Consider the following 23,469-nt stretch of genomic DNA (forward strand, 5'->3'; position numbering starts at 1 on the left):
AGGCTTACCATACCCAACTTTTGGAGCTGAATAAAACAAATTTCTTCACGACTAGAACGACGCAATTCAGCAATATCTACATTTTTTCTCAAATTGAGAAGTAAATGAAATCGATTATTTTGATCCAAATATCAAGTCAAATAGTGAAAAGTACATTATTTTTGAAAAATCCACACTCGTTGCTCACTAGTCATTGTTTTATTTTTTACGAAGAACTAAAAACATGGTTTCAAATTCACCCCAGCCCACCACCAATGCCGAAAAAAACGACTGACAAGACACGAAGAATTATTTAATACGTTTAGAATTATTTTCTATAGAGGAGAAAGAGGGTGAAGATGAACTAGAATGAAAATTAACGCAGAACAAAAATTGAATAATTCGATTTAAAAAAATTTTCAGCGTGTTACTCGCCTCCTCTCTCTCCACTTCAATTAAAACACATGCGACAAATGTACATAGATTCTAACCGAACTCCCACCTTCGCTCTCTGACTTCTATCAAAACTCATGGAAAATTTGAAATTCAAACCTTATCCTCCAAATCCTTCCCCTAAAAAATGAATGTGAAATTTCGACGGAAAAATTTAGTTTAAAAACGCGTTTTTGTTCCAAATTCTACCTTTTATGGTTTTTTTCTATTGCTGATTTCTTGTTTGTTTTCATAGGGGAAAAAATCCATGCGAAATTTTTGATCTCCCCCCCTCCCAAAAAAATCTTGTGATTATTAAAAACTCCCAATTTATGCGTTAATAGCTTCCTTTACAAAAAAAAACAAAAAACAAAAACAAAAACATGATCTCCAAAGAAATTTAGGTCTTTCTCCTTTTGTACAGAGCCGTTTGAAACTTTTGAAAATCAAAAACATCAAAAACTTGAGAAGAATTTGGTGAAAACTTTTCTGAAATTTAAAATTTTTGCGTCAGAATTCTTCTAAATACCTACTTAGTTTTATTTATCTTTTCAAGGAATTTTTGGTGCCTCTGTTTCAAGCCCCTTCCAGTTGAAAATGAATCAAAAAAATTATAAGTATAGAAAATGTTTTCAATTTTTTCATGTTGCGTTGCATTTATTGATTTTCTCTCCAGTCCAAAAACAATTTGTGCCGCAAGATCCCCCCCCCCGATCAGTTGGAAATGAAAAAAAAAACAGTACATAATTTTTGCTTCGAAATTTTTCCAAATAATTCCCTTTCCATGTAAATCCTTTTCCGATCCACTAAACTTCGGTCCCCTTGTACGTATTAAGCTCCTCAAAAGTAAATCAAAGGGAAATTTTTTCGAAAATTTTTCATTTCTTTGCCCAAATGCTTGTAAATGACCCGCAGCATTCCTGCAAGGTAGAACAAAATTCGATTGAAAACCATCAAAGATGAAATTATTTTTTCAATGATAATTTCAATCCCACTCTTTAAAAAAAGGGGGGGGGGAGACTATAACGATCTGAAAATTTTATCACGGGAGTTTTGAACCACAAACTTTAAAGTAAATTTGCTCAGTTGTATCTACGAAGTCAACTGCAGATGGATTTCAAGTCGTTTTGGAGTCTCCAGTATAGATTTTTGAAACTTTAAATTTCAACAATATTTCATTTTCAACTGCATTTTGATGAAATTTCGTGGAAATTCAAGTTTCAAAAATCTTCTGGAGATTCCAGGAATTTTCAAAAAGTCGCTGGAGGCTCCAAACTGACCTGAACCCACCTGAAGTCGTTTTCAGAGAGTGCTAAAATCAGAGTGCAGTGTAAATTTCGGCTTTTCATCTCCGTTCAATGAAATTTTGTGAAAATTTCAAGTTTCAGAAATCTACTGGAGGCTCCAGTAATTTTCAAAAAGTCGCCGGAGACTCCAAAACGACTTGAAATCCATCTGCAGTCGACTTCGTAGCGTGTTGAAATTAATTTGCGGAATTAATTTTCTCTTTTCAACTCAATTTGATGAAATTTTGTGGGAATTCAAGTTTCAAAAATCTGCTGGAAGCTCCAGAACTACTCTAAACGGTCTGAAAGAGTTTCTAATCGATTTGGTAGGTCGAAATTAGGATATATCCCAAATTTCAGTAACCTTGGTCAATGTGGTCAGATGTTGATTTTTCCCCCTATTTTTTGGTCTAAAATTTGATTTTTAAAAATTCACCAAAAATCGAAAAATGCACTTTAGTACTTGAAATTTTAACAGGTGAAACTATACACGTAAATCAGAAAATAACACCAATCAATCGTGTTCAATGGAACCCTGATGAGTCTCTGACGTGATTGGTGTGACGCTGGCGGTCCAAATACTCGGATGAACACACAAAATTTTACACATGCGTGGTGTGGTGGCCCAAACAGGTGAACGTGAAAATTTACCTGCACTAACGATGTGTTTTATTTTTATCGCGATATCGCGTATTCACAAACTCTACCCATTAGTTTACAAATCCCTTGAAATCATGTTCGAATACATTCCTTTTTCGACAAATAATACGTAGGCTTGATTAAACGAACGTTCGAACATCATGGATCAGACTCTTTAGCCATTATGAAGCGTTGTTCATGAAGTTCAGTCGTTCTATTTTCACAACAATGAACACATAGTTTTCATTCGCGACCCTCTGTGAACGTAGACCTCCTGTATAGGTGTCTCTACAGCTGTCAGCTCAGCTGTGCTGCTACGACATGAACTGAACTGATAGAAGAGCACAGAAAGACAATGTTCAATTTATTCATTTTATTGATAACGTCGTATTTTTCAACTAGTTTTTCGTTTTTTTTTGCGGCGAATTAAGCATTTTGTAATGAATTAACGTTAATTTTAATTTTCAACTGATCTATTACTTTGTTGTTGAACCTCGGGTCGTTTATTATTCATTTCGAACAAGTAGTTTTTAAAGCGATACGTGTAATTTTATCAATCCTTAGATGACTGAGCTGTTCAACATTTGCACGTTCTTTTTGATCGAATTTTATTACTCGTGAATCGAATATTTTATTCAATTATGAGCATCCACGAAATGATAGGTAAGTTATACTATGTATTGTATAATGATACTTGTACCATGTACGACTTGTTGATTTTGTCATTCTGCGATGATATCGTATGAATTGTGTAAACATTCCGGTAAAACACCAACTTGAAAAATGTTTTGTACGTCTGTTTTATATCAATTTTTCAAACACTAATACCTATCTACTATATCTCTGTTTCCAGATCCAGCTTCAAACAATAACCCTCTATGGAACCTACTCGAAATTGCTGAAGACCTAGTCAGCTCGATAGCAAAATTTTGCTTAGTTTTTACGGTGGGTTTTATAGGCTTCCACCTTACAGTTCGGATAATTCGATCACTCATTTCCAAATTGTACAAAATGTACAGGAGAAGAAACCCAGAGGTACGATTTTATTGTTATTATTTATTTTCAAGTAATCTGCTTTGAAATTAATTATTTTCATACGTTTAGGATCCGGAAGTAATATGGGAAAGGATTAGGCCGCACTTCGAATTACTTATGCAGCAACGGCCGTTCGAAGAAATCGAACAATTTTTGGATCTGCTGGTGGAGATAGCAGAACTACCAGAAGAATTATTCCGCGAACGTTACAATCGAGGAGTCCAAAGTGAGCATGAATACGCTGTTATAATTTTCATGGCGAGATTATATCTGGAAATTTTTGCAGGAATTTTTGGTTTCCAGATGTGACTTTGACCGCGCAGTAGAAATCGAGCTGTTTTTAGTACCGAAATAAACCTGATCAATCTACCAGATAGTTATGTTTCGAATATTATAAGCGAGTTTTCTCAAATCGAAAAATTACTAAATCCGAATTTTGTGATGATACTAACTTGTATATTTTCTATTCAGGTTAATTTCTCGTTTTACTTTCTGCATCAATTTTGTATGTATAGTAAATTATTATTTTTGGAATAATCGTTATTGCGTTACAGTCTATAATTAGCGAAGCGTACTTTCTTCTTTACAATTGTTTTTCAGGCTTACCATATCCGCAACTTTTGCAATTGAATAAAACAAATTTCTTCACAATGCGACTCGAGTGGCGTAATTCAGCAATATCTACATTTTTTCTCGAATTGAGAAGTAAATTGAATCAATCATTTTGATACAAATGTCAAGTCAAACAATATTTTCAAAAATCCACACTCGTTGCTCACTAGTTATCATGTTTTATTTCTTATGAAGAATTAAAAATATAGTTTCAAATTCACCCCCACCCCACCTACAATACCGAAAAAAACTGGAAAGACATGAAGAAATATTAAAACGTTTAGAATGATTTTCTTTGCAGTATGTTACTTGCCTCCTTGCCTCCTCCACACTACTTCAATTATTTAAACACATACATACCTAACTCTCGCCCCCCTCTCTGACTTTCATCAAAACACTGCAGGGTCATTCCACGTCAATTGGACTAAGAAGTGGTAGGGGGGTTCGGCGATTTTTTTGAAATTTTTCCTGTGGAGCTGCTTTGAAATTAATTATTTTCATACGTTTAGGATCCGGAAGTAATACGGGAAAGCATTAGGCAGCACTTCAAAAATATTATGGAGACATATCCGTTAGAACAAGTCGAACAATTTGTGGATGTGGTAGAGGAGATGGCAGAACTACCAGAAGAATTACAATACGATCATTACAAACGAGGAGTCGAAAGTGAGCATGATATTATATGTATTAAAGCTGTAATTTTGATGGCGAGATTATATCTGGAAATTTTTGCAGGAATTTTTGGTATACAGATGGGACATTGATCGCGCAGTAGAAATCGAGGTTTTAATAAGTACACCTCATCGATCTACCAGATAGCTATGTTTCGAATATTACGCGAGTTTTCTCAAATCGAAAAATTACTAAATCCGAATTTTGTGATGATACTAGCTTGTATTTCTATTCAGGTTAATTTCTCGTTTTACTTTCTGCATCAATTTTGTTTGTAGTAAATTTTTTTGGAAAAATCGTTATTGCGTTAAAGTCTATAATTAGCGAAGCGTACTTTCTTTTTTACATTTGTTTTTCAGGCTTACCATACCCGCAACTTTTGCAGTTGAATAAAACAAATTTCTTCACGACTAGAGCAACGCAATTCAGCAATATCTACATTTTTTCTCGAATTGAGATGTACATAAATTGAATCAATAATTTTGATCCAAATGTCAAGTCAAACAGTATTTTGAAAGATAATCCACACTCGTTGCTCAGTACCTAGTTATTGTTTTATTTCTTATGAAGAATTAAAATATAGTTTCAAATTCACCCCCACCCCACCCCCAATACCGAAAAAAACTGGAAATTAAGCCATGAAGAAATATTTAAAACGTTTAGTATGATTTTCTATAGAGGAGAAAGAGGGTGAAGATAAACTAGAATGAAAATTATCGCAGAATAAAAATTGAAAAATTCGGTAAAAAAATTTTGCAGTATGTTACTTGCCTCCTTGCCTCCTCTCACACGACTTCAATTAAAACACATACGACAAAAGTAGACCCTCCACTCTGACTTTCATCAAAACACGTATGGAAATGAAATTCAAACCTTATCCTCCAAATCTTTCCTCTAAAAAAATAAATGTGACATTTGAACGGGAAAATTTCACCTTTTTTGTGAAATTATTTTGTTTTTTTTTCTTTTGTAAATTGAAAACATTTTCGGTAATTTATTTGATTTGGGTTCAGAGAGAGGGGTAGGGTAATTCTTGTTTGTACCACTGTCAAATTTTCCATGATTTTTTTCTGCTTCTATGTCTATTCCCTAATGTTGCTGATTTTTTGTTAGTTCTTATAGGGGAAAAATCCATGCAAAATTTTTGATCCACCCCCCCCCAAAATCAGATAATGCCATGAACCCTTTAAACTTTGGAAAAATAAAAAAAAAAATCTTGTGATTATTGGAAACTCCAGATTTATGCGTTTGAATTTCTTTTAAATGTTAGGTATAGCTTCCTCTAGAAAAAAAAATGACCCATATCTCCACAGAAATGTTCGTTCTGCTATTTTTGTATAGAGCCCTCAGACGAAATTTTAAATACTTAATCAAAAACATAAAATACTTATGAAGAATTCGGTGAACTCTTTCAAAATTTTGAATTTCTGCGCCAAAATTATTCTAAATTATCATCTTTTCAAGTGATTTTTGATGTCTCTGTTTGAAGCCCCCTTCAGCCTACGAGTATGAAAAATTCTCTTCCGATCCCTTAAAAAATTTCACCATCTTTATGGGGGGGGGAGGGGGGTGTTCTAACGACCTGAAAATTTTATCACGAAAGTTTTGGACCACGATGACTAACTTTTACCGGTTAATTTCAAAATCCGAAAATCCGAGCTGTGAGTAGCCGATTCGCCCCACATAACTCAATTGCTCTTGGTCATCAATTTTCAGATACTCAACTTTCAACAATTTTAATGCCAATTTCAGTTTTTTGTTTTTTTTTTTTGTATTATTTCACGTTAGTAATGCCATTTTTTGCAACTCTACCCCATTAGTTTACAGATCCCTTGAAATCATGCTCAAATACATTCCTTTTTCGACAAATGGGCTTGATTGAAGTTTAACATTGAACCAACATTCGTACAAGAGGTGGATTAAGATTCTCTAGCCATGATGAAGCGTTGTTCATCATGAGGTTCGGTCGTTCTATTTTCACAACAATAAACACAATGGTTTTCTTTCGCGACTCTTTTTGAACGTAGATCTCCTGTAAGTAGGTATCTGAATTCTGAACTGATAGAAGCGGCCAGAAAGACGATTTTCAATTTATTCATTTTATTGATAACGTTGCAGGTATTTTCGAACTATTTTTTTTGTGGAAAATTAAATATAATATTGTGATAAATTAACGTTAATTTTAATTTTCAACTGATCTATTACTTTGTTGTTGAACCTCGGGTCGTTTATTATTCATTTCGAACAAGTAGTGTTTTTAAAGCGATACGTGTAATTTTATCAATACCTATAGATGACTGAGCTGTTCAACATTTGCACGTTCTTTTTGATCGAATTTTATTACTCCTGAATCGAATATTTTATTCAATTATGAGCATCCATGAAATGATAGGTAAGTTATACTATAATGATACTTGTACCATGTACGACTTGTTGATTTTGTCATCCTGCAATGATACGAATTGTGTAAACACTCCGGTAAAACACCAACTTGAAAAATGTTTTGTACCTACGTCTGTTTTATAACTAATACCCACCTATCTACATCTCTGTTTCCAGCTCCAGCTTCAAACAATGACCCTCTATGGAACCTACTCGTAATTGTTGAAGACCTAGTCAGCTCGATAGCAAAATTTGGCTTAGTTTTTACAGTGGGTTTTATAGGCTTCCACCTTACAGTACGCATAATTCGGTCACTCATTTCCAAATTGTACAAAATGTACAAGAGAAGAAAACCAGAGGTACGATTTTATTGTTTTTATTTATTTTCAAGTAATCTGCTTTGAAATTAATTATTTTCATACGTTTAGGATCCGGAAGTAATACGGGAAAGCATTAGGCAGCACTTCAAAAATATTATGGAGACATATCCGTTAGAACAAGTCGAACAATTTGTGGATGTGGTAGAGGAGATGGCAGAACTACCAGAAGAATTACAATACGATCATTACAAACGAGGAGTCGAAAGTGAGCATGATATTATATGTATTAAAGCTGTAATTTTGATGGCGAGATTATATCTGGAAATTTTTGCAGGAATTTTTGGTATACAGATGGGACATTGATCGCGCAGTAGAAATCGAGGTTTTAATAAGTACACCTCATCGATCTACCAGATAGCTATGTTTCGAATATTACGCGAGTTTTCTCAAATCGAAAAATTACTAAATCCGAATTTTGTGATGATACTAGCTTGTATTTCTATTCAGGTTAATTTCTCGTTTTACTTTCTGCATCAATTTTGTTTGTAGTAAATTTTTTTGGAAAAATCGTTATTGCGTTAAAGTCTATAATTAGCGAAGCGTACTTTCTTTTTTACATTTGTTTTTCAGGCTTACCATACCCGCAACTTTTGCAGTTGAATAAAACAAATTTCTTCACGACTAGAGCAACGCAATTCAGCAATATCTACATTTTTTCTCGAATTGAGATGTACATAAATTGAATCAATAATTTTGATCCAAATGTCAAGTCAAACAGTATTTTGAAAGATAATCCACACTCGTTGCTCAGTACCTAGTTATTGTTTTATTTCTTATGAAGAATTAAAATATAGTTTCAAATTCACCCCCACCCCACCCCCAATACCGAAAAAAACTGGAAATTAAGCCATGAAGAAATATTTAAAACGTTTAGTATGATTTTCTATAGAGGAGAAAGAGGGTGAAGATAAACTAGAATGAAAATTATCGCAGAATAAAAATTGAAAAATTCGGTAAAAAAATTTTGCAGTATGTTACTTGCCTCCTTGCCTCCTCTCACACGACTTCAATTAAAACACATACGACAAAAGTAGACCCTCCACTCTGACTTTCATCAAAACACGTATGGAAATGAAATTCAAACCTTATCCTCCAAATCTTTCCTCTAAAAAAATAAATGTGACATTTGAACGGGAAAATTTCACCTTTTTTGTGAAATTATTTTGTTTTTTTTTCTTTTGTAAATTGAAAACATTTTCGGTAATTTATTTGATTTGGGTTCAGAGAGAGGGGTAGGGTAATTCTTGTTTGTACCACTGTCAAATTTTCCATGATTTTTTTCTGCTTCTATGTCTATTCCCTAATGTTGCTGATTTTTTGTTAGTTCTTATAGGGGAAAAATCCATGCAAAATTTTTGATCCACCCCCCCCCAAAATCAGATAATGCCATGAACCCTTTAAACTTTGGAAAAATAAAAAAAAAAATCTTGTGATTATTGGAAACTCCAGATTTATGCGTTTGAATTTCTTTTAAATGTTAGGTATAGCTTCCTCTAGAAAAAAAAATGACCCATATCTCCACAGAAATGTTCGTTCTGCTATTTTTGTATAGAGCCCTCAGACGAAATTTTAAATACTTAATCAAAAACATAAAATACTTATGAAGAATTCGGTGAACTCTTTCAAAATTTTGAATTTCTGCGCCAAAATTATTCTAAATTATCATCTTTTCAAGTGATTTTTGATGTCTCTGTTTGAAGCCCCCTTCAGCCTACGAGTATGAAAAATTCTCTTCCGATCCCTTAAAAAATTTCACCATCTTTATGGGGGGGGGGAGGGGGGTGTTCTAACGACCTGAAAATTTTATCACGAAAGTTTTGGACCACGATGACTAACTTTTACCGGTTAATTTCAAAATCCGAAAATCCGAGCTGTGAGTAGCCGATTCGCCCCACATAACTCAATTGCTCTTGGTCATCAATTTTCAGATACTCAACTTTCAACAATTTTAATGCCAATTTCAGTTTTTTGTTTTTTTTTTTTGTATTATTTCACGTTAGTAATGCCATTTTTTGCAACTCTACCCCATTAGTTTACAGATCCCTTGAAATCATGCTCAAATACATTCCTTTTTCGACAAATGGGCTTGATTGAAGTTTAACATTGAACCAACATTCGTACAAGAGGTGGATTAAGATTCTCTAGCCATGATGAAGCGTTGTTCATCATGAGGTTCGGTCGTTCTATTTTCACAACAATAAACACAATGGTTTTCTTTCGCGACTCTTTTTGAACGTAGATCTCCTGTAAGTAGGTATCTGAATTCTGAACTGATAGAAGCGGCCAGAAAGACGATTTTCAATTTATTCATTTTATTGATAACGTTGCAGGTATTTTCGAACTATTTTTTTTGTGGAAAATTAAATATAATATTGTGATAAATTAACGTTAATTTCAATTTTCAACCGATCTATTACTTCGTTGTTGAATCTTGGGTCGTTTATTATTCATATCGAACAAGTTATAGTTTTTAAAGGGATACGTGTAATTTTATCAATCCTTAGATTACTGATTAACTACTCGCGAATCGAATATTTTATTCAATTATGAGCGTCCATGAAATGATAGGTAAGTTATACTATAATGATACTGTTTCATGTTTGTACCATGTACGACTTGTTGATTTTATTGTCATCTTGCGATGATATGAATTGTGTAAACATATACCGGTAAAATACCAACTTGAAAATTGTTTTGTACGTCTGTTTTATATCAACTTTTCAATCTAATCTATATCTCTGTTTCCAGCTCCAGCTGTAGACAGTGACCCTCTATGGAACCTACTCGTAATTGCTGAAGACCTAGTCAGCTCGATAGCAAAATTCATCTTAGTTTTTACGGTGGGTTTTATAGGCCTCCACATTACAATTCGGATAATTCGGTCACTCATTTCCAAATACTTCAAGAGAAGAAGAACACCAGAAGAAGAAAGGACTTGGGAGCGGTTCAGAAGACTCTTAAGCCAACTGCCGCAAGAAGAAGTCGACCAATTAGGGGATCTGATACAGGAGCTGGCAGAAATTCCAGATGAATTACGAATCGCGCATTTAGATCGAGGACTCGAAAGTGAGTATGAATACTGAACTCTTATTAAAGAGGTTAATTTTCATGTTGAGATTATATCTGGAAATTTTTGCAGGAATTTTTGGTATAAGGATGCCAAATTGATCGCGCAGTAGAAATCTCGAGGTTTTTAGTACCTAAGTATACCTGATCAATCTACCAAACAGTTATGTTTCAAATATTACGCAAGTTTTCTCAAATCGAAAAATTACCAAGTTCATGATACCAGCGTGAATTTCTATGAGTTAATTTCTCGTTTTGTTGTACATCACATTTATATTGCCTATATCTAATTAATTTACTTATTGCTTTAATTTTGTATGTACTAAAATTTTTTGGAGTAATCGTTATTGCGTTACAGTCTATAATATTAGCGAAGCGTTATTTCTTCTTTACAATTTTTTTTCAGGTTTACCATACCCAACTTTTGGAGTTGAATAAAACTAAATGTCTTCAGTTCTTCACAATGCGACTCAAGTAGCGAAATTCAGCAATATCTACATTTCTTCTCGAATTGAGAAGTAAATTGAATCAATTATTTTGATCTAAATGTCAAGTCAAACTGTAAAAAAGGAACATTATTTTTGAAAAATCCACACTCGTTGCTCAGTAGTTATTGTTTTATTTCTTATGAAGAAATAAAAACATGATTTCAAATTCACCCCCACCCCCACACCATCAGCAATACTGAAAAAAACTGGCAATAAGACACGAAGAAATAATTTAAAACGTTTGGAATGATTTTCTGTAGAGGAGAAAGAGGCTGAAGATAAACTAGAATGAAAATTATCGCAGAAAAAATTTCATATTTCGATAAAAAAAACTTGCTGTGTGTTACTTGCCTCCTCTCTCTCCACTTCAATTAAAACATATACGACCAATGTCGATTCTAAGGCTCCCCCCCCCCGCTTTCTGACTTTCGTCAAAACAGATGGGAAATTTGAAATTCAAACCTTATCCTCCAAATCTTTCCGCTTAAAAAAATGAATGTGAAATTTGGACAGGAAAATGTTACCTTTTTTTGTGAAATTATTTTTTCTTTTGTAAATTGAAAACGTTTCCGGTAATTTATTTGATTTGGGAGAGAGAGGGGTTAGGGATAGTTCTTATTTGTACCACTGTCAAATTTTCTAAGATTTTTTTCTGCTTCTATTCCCGAATGTTGCTGATTTTTTGTTAGTTTTTACAGGTAAAAAAATCCATGTAAAATTTTTGATCTCCCTCCCAAAACAAAAATATATCAGATGATGCTATGAACCCTTCAAACTTTGAAAAAATGAAAACAAATCTTGTGATTATTAAAAATTCTCAATTTATATGTTTGAATTTCTCTTAAATCTAGGTTCCTTTGTAAAAAGAAAAATGACCCATGATCTCTACAGAAATTTTCGTTCTGCTCCTTTTGTACAGAGCCCTCTGACATTTAAAAAAAAAATCAAGAACATACGAGTAAAATACTTATGAAGAATTTGGTGAAAACTTATCTAAAATTTTAAAATTTCACGCCAGAATTTTATTACATAATTCTCTTTTCAAGTCTTCTTTGGTGTCTCTGTTTCAAGCCCCCTTCAGTTGAAAATAAATTAAAAAATTAGACAGAAAACATTTCCAACTATTTTCAATTTCTATGTTGCGTTTTTTGATTTCTTCCTAGTCCAAAAACAAGTTGTGCTGTGAGCCTCCATCCTCCTCAGTTGAAAAATGAAACATCTTTTCCCGATCCATTAAATTTTGGTCCCATTGTATTAATGTCCTTCGAAAGTGAATCAAAATTGGTAAATTTTTTTCGAAAATTTCTTATTTTTTCGTCAAACGCTTCTAAATGACCCTTAAAAATCCAGTACTCAAGGTAGAAAAAATTCGGTTAAAAATCATTAAAGATGACATTTTTTTTAATTTTCAGATAAAAGTTAGCAATTTTTGCGCCAATTTCAGTTGTTTTTTATGTGTTATTTCACATGCTTACATTATGCTATTTTTCGCAATTTAATGTTTGGACATTTCTGCAACATTTTACCAAAATTTTTACAACATTTCATCAAAATTCAGTCAGTTCCAACTTTTCCTTGACATTTCAAAACAAACTTTCAAGCAAATTTTCGAAAAGTTTACTGAGTTGTATTGATTTTGCATCAGTTTAAGGCCATTTTCACTAAATGAGAAGCCAGTTGGGCAAATTTTACAATACTTACTGAAATTTCGATAAATTTTCCAGAAATTTTGAGAATATTTTGTGAATTTTCAATAATACGTACAGGCAACTATTGCGAGATTTTACATACGTTTTGAGACATTTCATCAATTTTTTGTAGCACCTGCAAGTGTTGTTTAAAACAATGTTTTTTAAATTTTTTGATACTTCATGTGATTTTCTTCACAGAGTGCCCACTTTTTTGAAAAAATTATTTTTTCCTGCCTTTTCCCAGTTTTCCAGACCAATTTTTTCAACTTTTCAGACCCTTCAAAGTCAACTAAGTAATTACACTGAAATAAAATGAGAGAGGAGGTGCAAGAAAAAATTGAAAATTTTCAAAAAATCGAATTTATGTACAAATTTGAAAATTAAAAAAAAATTAATAGAAAATGGGTATCGAAACCTGGGCTTTTTAGGACGCAAAAATTTATTTTTGAAGATCATTTGGCCCCAAACACCAAAATTGAATCCATGTCGAAGGTATGAAACTGAAAAATTTTCAAAAAATACAATGTTTGCATCAAATTAATGGATACGAAATGAATATTATTCATTTTCAATAACATGGGAGATCGATTCTGCAACTTTACATTATATTTTCTGCATTTTAGACAAATTATGATTTATTTTTAAAACTAAATACCCAATCAGAAATTACGCCAATCAATCGTGTTTAGTGGAACCCTGGTGAGACTCTGGCGTGATTGGTGTGGCGGTCCAAATACTCAGATGAACATGATAAATTTCTATACACAATGTTTTATCACATATTCACAAACTGTCTAGTGCCTAATGTCTCTATCTACCCATTAGATTACACATCTCTTGAAATTATGTTCGAATACATTCCTTTTTCAACAAATAGACCTGATTGAATCAACGTTCGAACACAAGATGGATTAGAAATTAACGTTTTCCTGTCATAAAGCGTTATTCACGATGACGTTCTATCGTTCTATTTTCACCACAATCAACACTTGGATTTCATTCGCGATCCATTAGAATTCTCTCGTACTGTATCTTTATTGTCTCCTCTGAGTGAGCTGATAAAGTAGAGCCCAGAAAGTTGAAGCTCAATTTATTCATTTTATTGATAACGTCAGATTTTTCAAGCTCAGCTTTTTCTACGTTCATCTTTTTTGCGGAGAATCAAGTGTTTTGTGATAAATTGGCGTAAATTTCGATTTTCAATCGACCGATCACTTTGTTTCTGGATCTTCTAACGTTCATTATCCATCTCAAAAAACAGTTTTTTATAATCTGATACGAATGTATGCACTCGTAGCTAATTACGCTGTTCAACGGTTTCGCGTTCTTTCTCGGCTTTCTCGGCGAATTTTATCAAAACGGATATTTTTTTCGATCGTGCTCGTGAAAATCTACGAAATGTCAAGTTATACGAGTAATAGTACGAAGACCATGCACGATGGTAAGCATAACAGTGAAATCGTAATCACACTTGTAAACACTCACTAATCGTTAAACACTTTCTGTAGGTACGTTTGTTTTACCCTCTTTTCTTATATCCCTGTTTCCAGATTCAGCTTCATACTTTGACTTATCGTGGAACTCAGTTTTTAATTTAATCATCGATGCGATTGTACAATTAGGATTGGCTATAACGATGGGTTATATCGCGGATCGTATAATCGCCAAAATACATCTGTTAATTCAGCCACTAATTTCCAAATACCGCCGAAGAAGAGCACTGAATGTAAGATTGTATTGTTTTTATTAATCTGCAGGTACGTAGTTTAGTTTGCAATAATGAATTTATTTTCATACTTATAGGGTCCGGATAGAGAAAGGTGGATGCAAGAGTTGGTCGTATTTTTAAACCAACGGCCGCAAGCAGAAGTCGATCGTTTTTTTGAAGTGATGTTTCAGTGGCTAGAAATGCCACAAGAAGAGCAAGACGCTTATTTGAGACGAGAACTTCCGAGTGAGTATGAATACTGAACTCTTACCTATATTAAAACTGTTAATTTTCATGCTGATATTATATCGGGAAATTTTTGCAGGAGTTTTGGCAAGAATTTTTGGTATGGAAGAACAGCGACCGCGAAGCAGAACTCGAGGTTTTTAGAAATCGAACTACGAGGCGTTTATATTTTGAGAATTATGGTGTTGTTTTTTTTTTTTTTTTACTTTATCAAAATGCATATTATCCAATTAATTTTAGATTTCGCTTTAATTTCGTGTTTAAAAATTTTTGAATAATCGTTCGTAATACATTACAGTTCATAATTAGCGAAGCAGACTTCCTTATTTACAATCAATCGTTCTTCAGTCTCGCTAAATCAAGCTTTTGGAGTAGGATAAATTAAATTTCTTCGTAATAGACTCAAATGAAACAACTCAGCAATGTCTTGGAGACTCCAACAAGTTTTAAAGTTTTTCTAAGAATTTTGAATTGCTCTAAAACTGTTTAAAGAATAATTAGTGTTCGTGCTTATTTTGCAAAATTCCAGGATGAGTCACTCAAAAAGTAGATAAATAAATGTTCAGTCTGATTTTCCCCAGAACAAAAAAAAAATCAGGTTTAAACGATCCATCGCAAATTTTGGAGTAGAGATATGAGAACGCTCGAAAAATTCGTTTTAGGTTTCCTGAAGTCCATTTTTATTGATTTTAGGTACACATGTCTGATCCTCCCCCCCCCCAAATTTCAAGACAACCTATCTCAGCTAGAATCATTTCAACGAAATTCGCTCGAATTAGGTATTGCTTGATTCATGGCATTGAATTTGAGAGGTTTGAGTGGGGATGGCTTTAACCCAAAATTAGCTTAGTGTCAACATTTAGGAGAAAATAAATGAGGGGGGGGGGTGAAAATGGCCCAAAAAAAGTCGAATATAAATCAATCAATAGGAAGTCAGAAGATGAATAGAATATCCAAAAATCAGCATTCCAAAGTAATTAAATGGAGAGAAATCAGGGTTTTTCGTGTTTTTCGACTTTGAAACCCTGCCCTGGATAGAGATTTCGACTTTCAAACTCCAACCTACCCCTTTCTAGCTTCAGTGAAGTAAATTTTTGCATTATTTTTCATAGGTTTCGATTTTTGAATCTCTTTCAAATTGACCTAGAAAGAGAAAATTTGGCATAAACATATTCAGAGGATGTCCTACATGTACCTTCCAAAGATACTGACTTTTTAACCACTCTCCACCCTTTCCAGCTCCAAACATTGCAATTTTCGCTTTTTTTTAACAGATTTTGATTTTGTTTAACCAACTAAAAATTTTCTAAAATGATCGAAAATATTTCCAACTATTTCCAAGACATTTTAAAACAAACTTTTAAGAAAATTTTCGAAAAAGTTTGTTCAGTTGTATTGATTTTGCATCAGTTTAAGGTAATTTTCACCAACTGAGAAGTCAGTCTGACAAACTTCACAGTGCTTTCTGCAATTTCAACAGTTTTTTCAGCAATTTTCAATGATATGATACATGCAAGCAACTTTTGCAAGATTTTACACACGTTTTGAGACATTTCATCAATTTTTGTTAGGTCACCCACAAGGTAATCTCTAAAACAATTTTTTTCTATTTTTGTGATACTTTGTGTAATTTTTTTTACACGGTGTTCACTTTTGTGGAACAATTTTTTTCCTGCCTTTTCCCAGTTTTCCAGACCAATCTTTCCAATTTTTCAGATCCTTCCAAATCAACTAATTACACTCAAATAAGAAATGTGAGGAGGTGCAAAAATCGAAAATTTTCAAAAAATCCAATATGGGTAGGTAGGTAGGTAGGTAGGTAGGTAGGTAGGTACTTAAACCTTGGGTTTTTAAGGATACAGAACTCATTTTAGAAGACCTGCTCCAAAAGGAAGGAACAAATTTAAAAATTGAAAAAAATAAAAATAAAAAATGGGTATTAAAACCTGGATTTTACAGGGCGCAAAATTTCATTTTTGAAGATCATTTAGCCACAAACACCAAAATTGGCTCCATAGCGAAGGTACAAAACTGAAAAAATGTTCAAAAAATATACAATTTTGGCATCAAATTGATAGATACGAACATAAATATCATTTCAGAATGGCATTGAGTGAGCCACATACTGCTGAGTTTTTTTTTTTTTTTTTGCAAATCATAATAACTGGGAGATCGATTCAGCAATTTTCCTTATTATTCTGACGTGATTGGTGTGGCGATCCAAATACTCGGATGAACACGTAAATTCTAGACAATGGTTTATCACGTAGGTATTCACAAACTGTCTAGTGTCTCTGTCTACCCCATTAGATTACACATCTCTTGAAATTATGTTCAAATACATTCCTTTTTCAACAAAATAGACCTGATTGAATCAACGTTCGAACCCAAGGTGGATTAGAAATTAAGGTTTTCCTGCCATAAAGCGTTATTCACGACATTCTGTCGTTCTATTTTCACCACAATCAACACTTGGATTTCATTCGGGACTCGTTTGCATTCTCTCTTGCTGTATCTCTATTGTCTAGTCAGAGTGAGTTGATAAAGTAGAGCTCAGAAAGTTGAAGCTGAATTTATTCATTTTGTTGATAACGTCATATTTTTCAAGCTCGACGTTTTCAACGTTCATCTTGTTTGCGGCGAATCAAGTGTTTTGTGATAAATTGGCGTAAATTTTAATTTTCAATCGGCGCGGCCGATCACTTTAGTTAAATTGGATCTTCTAACGTTCATTATCCATCTTCAAAAAGCAGTTTACAAATATTATAATCCGATACGAATGTACTCGTAGTTGATTGAGCTGTTCAACATTGGCTAATTTTATAAAATCTGATATTTTATTCAATCGTGAACATAATGTCAAGTGATACGAGTAATACGTGCAGGTGCTGCACCATTGACGAAGGTAAGCATAACGGTGAAATCCTAATCATACTTGTAAATACTCATCTTATCATTAAACTATTTCTGTATTTGTACATTTTGTTTTACCATCTTTTCTTATCCATGTTTCTAGCTCCATGGAACCTAATTCTTCCTTTAATCGCCGATGCGATTGTAAAATTGGGATTGGCTATAATCGTGGGTTATACGGTGGGTCTCATAGTCGCCAAATTACACCTATTCATTCGATCTCTAATTTCCGAATACAGAAGAAGAAGAACACCGAATAATGTAAGATTCTATTGTTTTTATTAATCACCAGATAGTTTATGTAGTTTGTAATGAATTTATTTTCATACGTTTAGGGTCTTAAGAGAGAAAAGTGGATGCGGGAGTTGATATCATTTTTTAGCCAACGGTCGGAAGCAGAACAGGGACGTTTTTGGGACGTGTATTGGGAATGGCTACAAATGCCAGAAAAAGTTCGAGACGCTTATTTCATACGACAAATCCCAAGTGAGTATGAATACTGAACTCTTATTAAAGCTGTTAATTTTCATGTTGAAATAATTATGCATATCGGGAAATCTTTGCAGGAATTTTTGGTGCGGATAAAGAAAAACAACCGTGGAACTGAACTCGAAGTTTTTAGAAATCGATCTACGAGTACGAGGCGTTTATATTTTGAGAATTACGGTGGTTTTTTTTCTTACTTTATCAAAAAATTACTATAGATAACTTATTATACAATGCATTGCATATATTATCCAATTAATTTTAGATGTTGCTTTAATTTCGTGTAATTTCGTGTTTGAAAATTTTTTAATAATCGTTCGTAATACATTAGAGTTTATATCTAATTAGCGAAGCAGACTTTCTTATTTACAATTATTCGTTCTTCAGTCTAGTCATACCAAGCTTTCGGAGTAGGATAAGATTCAAATGAGACTACTCAACAATGTCTACACTTCTTTTCAAAAAGGTGAAATTAATCAAATCAATTATTTTGGTCGACATTTTAAACCGAACAGCAAAAGAAACCATGTACATATTTTTGAAAAATTTACATTCGTTGCTTTCCAGTTATCTTAAATTTTGATTCTTATGAAATTAAAAATTAACGAGATTGTATGATTTGGATTCAATGTAGTTGAATAAGGTATCAACTATAGAGAAAGGTACACCGAAAATCGAAAGTAAAATTTGTTTTGGGGTTTCCAGAAGTCCATTTTCATTAGTTTTAGGTACACATGTCCGATTTATTTTTTTTTTTTTCGAATTTCAAGACAACCTACGAGTATTTCAGCTGGAATCATTTCAACGAAACTCGCTCAAATTTGGTATTTAGGCTCAATTTGGCATTGAATTTGAGAGGTTTGAGTGAAGATGGTTCCAAAAATCGCGTAAGTTTCAACGTTTAGGAGAGGGTGAATGGGATGAAAATGGCCAAAAAAAATCGAAATTTAAATAAATCAACAGGAAGTCAGGATGAATAGCATATCCAAAAATAAGCATTCTGGAGCAACAAACCTGCCCTGGATGGAAATTTCGACTTTTTTGCATTATTTTTTATGGGTTTTGATTTTGGTCACTTCTGAATGCCTTTCAAATTGACCTAGAAAGCGAAAATTTGGCATACATATATATTCAGAGGAGGGCCTAAATGTGCCTTCTAAAGATATCGACTTTCCAACCTTTCTCCACTCTTTCTAGCTCGAAAAATTACAATTTTCGCGCCATTTTCAACAGATTTTGATTTTGTGTAACTACTAAAAATTTTCTAAAATGATCGAAAATGTCCTCAATAAGCATCAATCAAAGCTACACTTACCTAAGATAATTTTTCGTTTTTCCAAGGCAATTTGAAATTCCAGAAGAAAATTAAAAATTTACTGGAAGTTCCAGAAAGACTCAGAAATGATCGTTTTCGAGTTAGGAAGGTTGAAATAAAGATTCATGTTGGTTTATTTTGTTTGAAAAAAAAATGAAAAATTTGTCGTAGTGTAGTAGCAACATTTGTGAATATTTTGCCTTTTGAAAATTTTTTTTAAAATCCAAAAATGAACTTAAACGTTTAAAATTTTGATCAAGGAGAATTTTAGGACATATTCTTTCGATCTAGCTTAGTTTTGTAGAAATCAAACCGTATCAGTTCGAGTGGTTCCCTTAGCTCATCTATTGTATTCACACAACAACAAAATCTCGACCAAAATGGTTAAAAAATTATGATTTTCTAATTTTCCAATTTTTAACTCGATATTTCTATCTAACTTTTTCAAATTTCTATCCTTCGTAGAAACATTACAATAAATAATTATTTCTCCCGAATAAATACTTCCGGAAGTAACTCGTCGTTAAAACTCAACCTCCAACGCTTTCTTAATTTCACAATAAAAAATTTCCATTCATAAAAAATTCACCATAGCATCAACATTTCACAGTCCTTATGTCGACAAGTTTCACACTAAAACTACGCAAATAGACCATCGCAGTCAACACGTTACTCGAATAAAAGTCGAAAAAATTTCCTCGACGAAACTATACAAAATAAACATTTTCTAGCATTTTCGAATCATTCTACGCGTGTATTTCATTTCAATAATGTCGAAACAACATTTTTACATCGGTTTCTCGACATTTATTTCTTTCAAAAATTACTCCGCACGTCAACAGATTAGTAAATAAAAACGAACGAGGGGAAAACTTTCACGAAGCTCAATCGCAACGTCGACATTTACATCGTTGAACTCTTTATTGGTCGGTTGGTTTTGAAAATTCATCGAATAACCTCGAATCGTTGCCCTTCTCATGATTCTATTATACTCTCGGCAAACTTTATACGTACGCGAAACAACCCCTAATGAAAAATTTCGCCAACAAATTTCACTTTATAAAGTAAATTTCGACTCGAGAGCAAATACAGACTGAACAGCTGCCGCATCGTTCAAACTTATGTAACAATCCGAACGAGCCAAGTAAAGGCGAAAACGTAAAAAGCAATTTCTTTCGTCCAAATTTCCCATACAGCACTTTCGGCTTTCATTACATCTGCTTTTTGAAACACGTGCTCGGAGTTAACGAAAGTCTAACGTAAGCTGCGACGATGATGAAGACGATGAAGAGAGCAGGGGCGTAAATCTACACCTATATAAATCTCAATTAGTTGACGATAAAATTTCAAGTATTACGATCACATCGTATCGTCGTCGATACGCGAGTTTCAATTAAAAAAAATAAAACGAGAGTAATACGCGTTGTTATTGACGGCTTAGCAGCGAACGAGTAAAAAAAAAGGCTAAATAAAATTTACATTTTATATCGCGAATCACAATAGGATTTTTTTTTTTCGACGGTGTACAAAAACATGGAAAATCTAATACCGAGGGATTTACAGACCGTATAGGATTAAGCGTATCGTGAACGTGTTTAATTTGTTCTCAGCTATTAACAAAAGCTCTACGGAAATTAGACGATTAGACCGGACACGACGATGCAAGAAATTTTACTATAGGTAACTTCGAAAATGGCGTTATCGTTAAGTTTTAACAGGAAAAAACCCCCTGCCCCCGACGCCATGCTATACAAACGTATAAGCACGAACAGAGGACTGAAATTTCGCGAATTTGCAAAGTTGGAGAACAGAAGGGAGAGGAGGGATTGCTGTAAAGTGAAATTTAAATTCGTGAGACGAAAATTATCTATAGGTGGGTAGCTGGGTACCTATAGCTAAGATGGTTGAAGAACAATCAAGAGGAACAATATTGATTTTATCATGAAATGACTTACCTACCCGCTTCAACGTACTTAGATTTCAATTTTTAAATGAAAATTTGCACTCACCTAAAACAAACAAAAAACACATTATTATTAATCGGTTCACGTTAATTAAATATTCATATAACTAATAACATAACCACACAGGAATTCTTTTTCTATACCAATAAAAAAAAAGTGAAAATACACATTTTGGACCCTCAAGAATAATTTTCATCGCAAAGGGGCAGAGCTGTAAGAGGAGGGTTTTGCACACTTCAACATTTTTGAAAATCTGCGCAAAAAAATACTACACAGATAGAATACCCATTTTTGAAATCTTTAGGGCATTAATCCCCTATTTCCTTTTTGCTTCGAGTGCCTTCTGCCTCAAATAAGCTTAAAGTATTCATTACGTACAGTTAGCAAATCATAAAAATTCTAAAATAAGGTGAATTTTCGTAGCTAGGTTGTAAAATTTTGAATGCTTCACAACCATTTCTCAAAATCTCTCTTGAGGTCGAAATTCTTCTCTCCAACAGTTATAGTTTCGAAGCTCTAAAAAAAATTAACTCGACCATAAAATGTTTGAAAATGAATGAAATAAATTATGTACCGAGTTCATATTTTTTCACGGGCCTTTCAATTAGCCTTCCTTACACTCACTGTATGTCTCTTAGGTCAAAATTATTGCCAGATTTTTCATTCAAAGTTTTTTTTTCAGTAAAAACAATTCTTTAATCACGCAAATTTACTATTTTCTGGAATTTCGGGGCATATTAACCCCCCCCCCCACAATGAGTCACACTTTTCATTTATTTCTTCTTTGGTTTTACGATCGGAGAAATTGATGTGCTGACAAACTGTGAAAAATTACTGAAACAATGATTTTCAACATAAATTTTGTGATTTTATACCCTCCCTTTCCCTCCCAATCAGATTCCAAAACCATCCTATCCTAACAAGGGAATGTTTACAACCCCTTTGATATTAACTCCAACCGAACTAAAATTTGGTTCACTGTAAAAGAACTTCACCCACATCCTGAAAATAAATTTTGAGCTGTTGAGGCTGACTTTTGGATTTTCTGCGAATTTTTGAAAATTATAAAAATACTCGAGATGAAAATTTCAAAATCGAGTTGTATATACTAAAGTCGACCTCCCGAATTTATAGCTAGTTGCTACCATTTCTGAGCTGATCTGGAGCCTCCAAGAAAACTAGACGTTTCTGAAGTAATTTCAAATTGTTATACATATAGATGGAATTATCATCAAATTCAGCTTGACCAAATTGTCACCCAGTGACTGAGTTTTGGCAACTCGGAGAATACGATTTGGCCACAAAAATATTAGTTTCCATTCGATCATGAAAAAAAAAAACAAATATTCAATTAATATATTCAAAATTTCTGGAGGAATAATTAAATTTGAGAGAAACTAGATTTTACCGACTTTTCTTAAGAAAAGTGGAGTACTGTATTTGTTGCGATGGTGGAAGTTGGGTCGGGGAGTGACTTTTCTTTACGTTTTGAGGGTCTGGGATCACGATACGACCATTCCCGAAAATTCAGGTTTCCTTATATAAGGTTTATATATATATATTTGCTAGCGACCAGACATGTCAACTATGCTTGGCATATATGCAGAAAAGTGAACAAAACTTTAAAATTGGTATAATTTCTGTTCTAAATCATTTATTAAAATTTTATTTGCAGATTCAGTCTAATATTAAAAAAATCTATGTGTTGGAAAAAATTATCAGATTTTTAGGCTAAATTTTGAAGAAAAATTTCAAAAATGGAGTCGAAGTAATTTGAATTTTAAGAAAGTTAAGACACCACAAGAAAGCTTGAACAACATAAAAAATTTTGATGTTTTTAATTTTTCCATGGGCCAATAAAATACTGAAAAATTTCAGGGCAAATTTGTTGTGGTGTACACTCAGGTTCACTGTATTTACATACATCTCCACCAGCGCATCACATTCTACTCACTACAAATCGACTGTAGACCCTGCGTTCGTCTTCGCGCCTTGATTTCTAAGCCATGCGCGCTCTGCTGGAAGTTTCTGAAAACTCATAGTTGACTTGTATAGTAAAATTAACCCATGACTTGTCAACTATAGTTGAGAAGTTGGTCAGTCCACTTGTATAGTAAAATTAACCCATTCATTAGTTGACAAGTCTGGTTACTAATACCTATATATATGGACCTA

General features: G+C 33.3%; 4 protein-coding genes and 3 long non-coding RNA genes across 10 annotated transcripts in view; 6 read left to right on the forward strand and 1 right to left on the reverse strand.

The window, feature by feature from the left end:
* The window catches only part of LOC135836989 (uncharacterized), a 321,905-nt gene that overhangs the window by 202,100 nt on the left and 96,336 nt on the right, over positions 1-23,469 (reverse strand). The gene's annotated exons all lie outside the window — the stretch shown is intronic.
* LOC135836972 (uncharacterized) lies at positions 2,580-3,910 on the forward strand. Of its 2 annotated transcripts, none has more exons than XM_065352066.1 (4): positions 2,580-2,999; positions 3,190-3,371; positions 3,441-3,597; positions 3,675-3,910. In XM_065352066.1, exons 1-4 carry the CDS (start codon positions 2,978-2,980, stop codon positions 3,695-3,697), a joined length of 384 nt encoding a protein of 127 aa, XP_065208138.1. In that variant the 5' UTR covers positions 2,580-2,977; the 3' UTR covers positions 3,698-3,910. The 2 variants fall into 2 exon arrangements, with proteins under 2 accessions (XP_065208138.1, XP_065208137.1); XM_065352065.1 differs by having other exon boundaries at positions 2,588-2,999; positions 3,658-3,910.
* Positions 4,497-4,955, forward strand: LOC135834120 (uncharacterized). Its single transcript, XR_010556609.1, has 2 exons — positions 4,497-4,649; positions 4,719-4,955. It is a non-coding gene; the product is annotated as an uncharacterized LOC135834120 (long non-coding RNA).
* On the forward strand, positions 6,721-7,928 carry LOC135836974 (uncharacterized). The gene is made up of 5 exons (XM_065352067.1): positions 6,721-6,769; positions 6,949-7,047; positions 7,215-7,396; positions 7,466-7,622; positions 7,692-7,928. The coding sequence occupies exons 2-5, from the start codon at positions 7,026-7,028 to the stop codon at positions 7,718-7,720; spliced, it is 390 nt and encodes a 129-aa protein (XP_065208139.1). The 5' UTR covers positions 6,721-6,769; positions 6,949-7,025; the 3' UTR covers positions 7,721-7,928.
* Positions 9,543-10,781, forward strand: LOC135836975 (uncharacterized). The gene is made up of 3 exons (XR_010557112.1): positions 9,543-9,985; positions 10,166-10,483; positions 10,557-10,781. It is a non-coding gene; the product is annotated as an uncharacterized LOC135836975 (long non-coding RNA).
* On the forward strand, positions 13,601-14,929 carry LOC135836977 (uncharacterized). Its single transcript, XR_010557113.1, has 4 exons — positions 13,601-14,103; positions 14,213-14,388; positions 14,466-14,616; positions 14,696-14,929. It is a non-coding gene; the product is annotated as an uncharacterized LOC135836977 (long non-coding RNA).
* LOC135836976 (uncharacterized) lies at positions 17,070-18,359 on the forward strand. The gene is made up of 4 exons (XM_065352069.1): positions 17,070-17,521; positions 17,633-17,790; positions 17,865-18,015; positions 18,096-18,359. The coding sequence occupies exons 1-4, from the start codon at positions 17,473-17,475 to the stop codon at positions 18,134-18,136; spliced, it is 399 nt and encodes a 132-aa protein (XP_065208141.1). The 5' UTR covers positions 17,070-17,472; the 3' UTR covers positions 18,137-18,359.

This window comes from Planococcus citri, chromosome 2, assembly GCF_950023065.1.
Source record: "Planococcus citri chromosome 2, ihPlaCitr1.1, whole genome shotgun sequence".
NCBI classification, from domain to species: Eukaryota; Metazoa; Arthropoda; class Insecta; order Hemiptera; family Pseudococcidae; genus Planococcus; species Planococcus citri.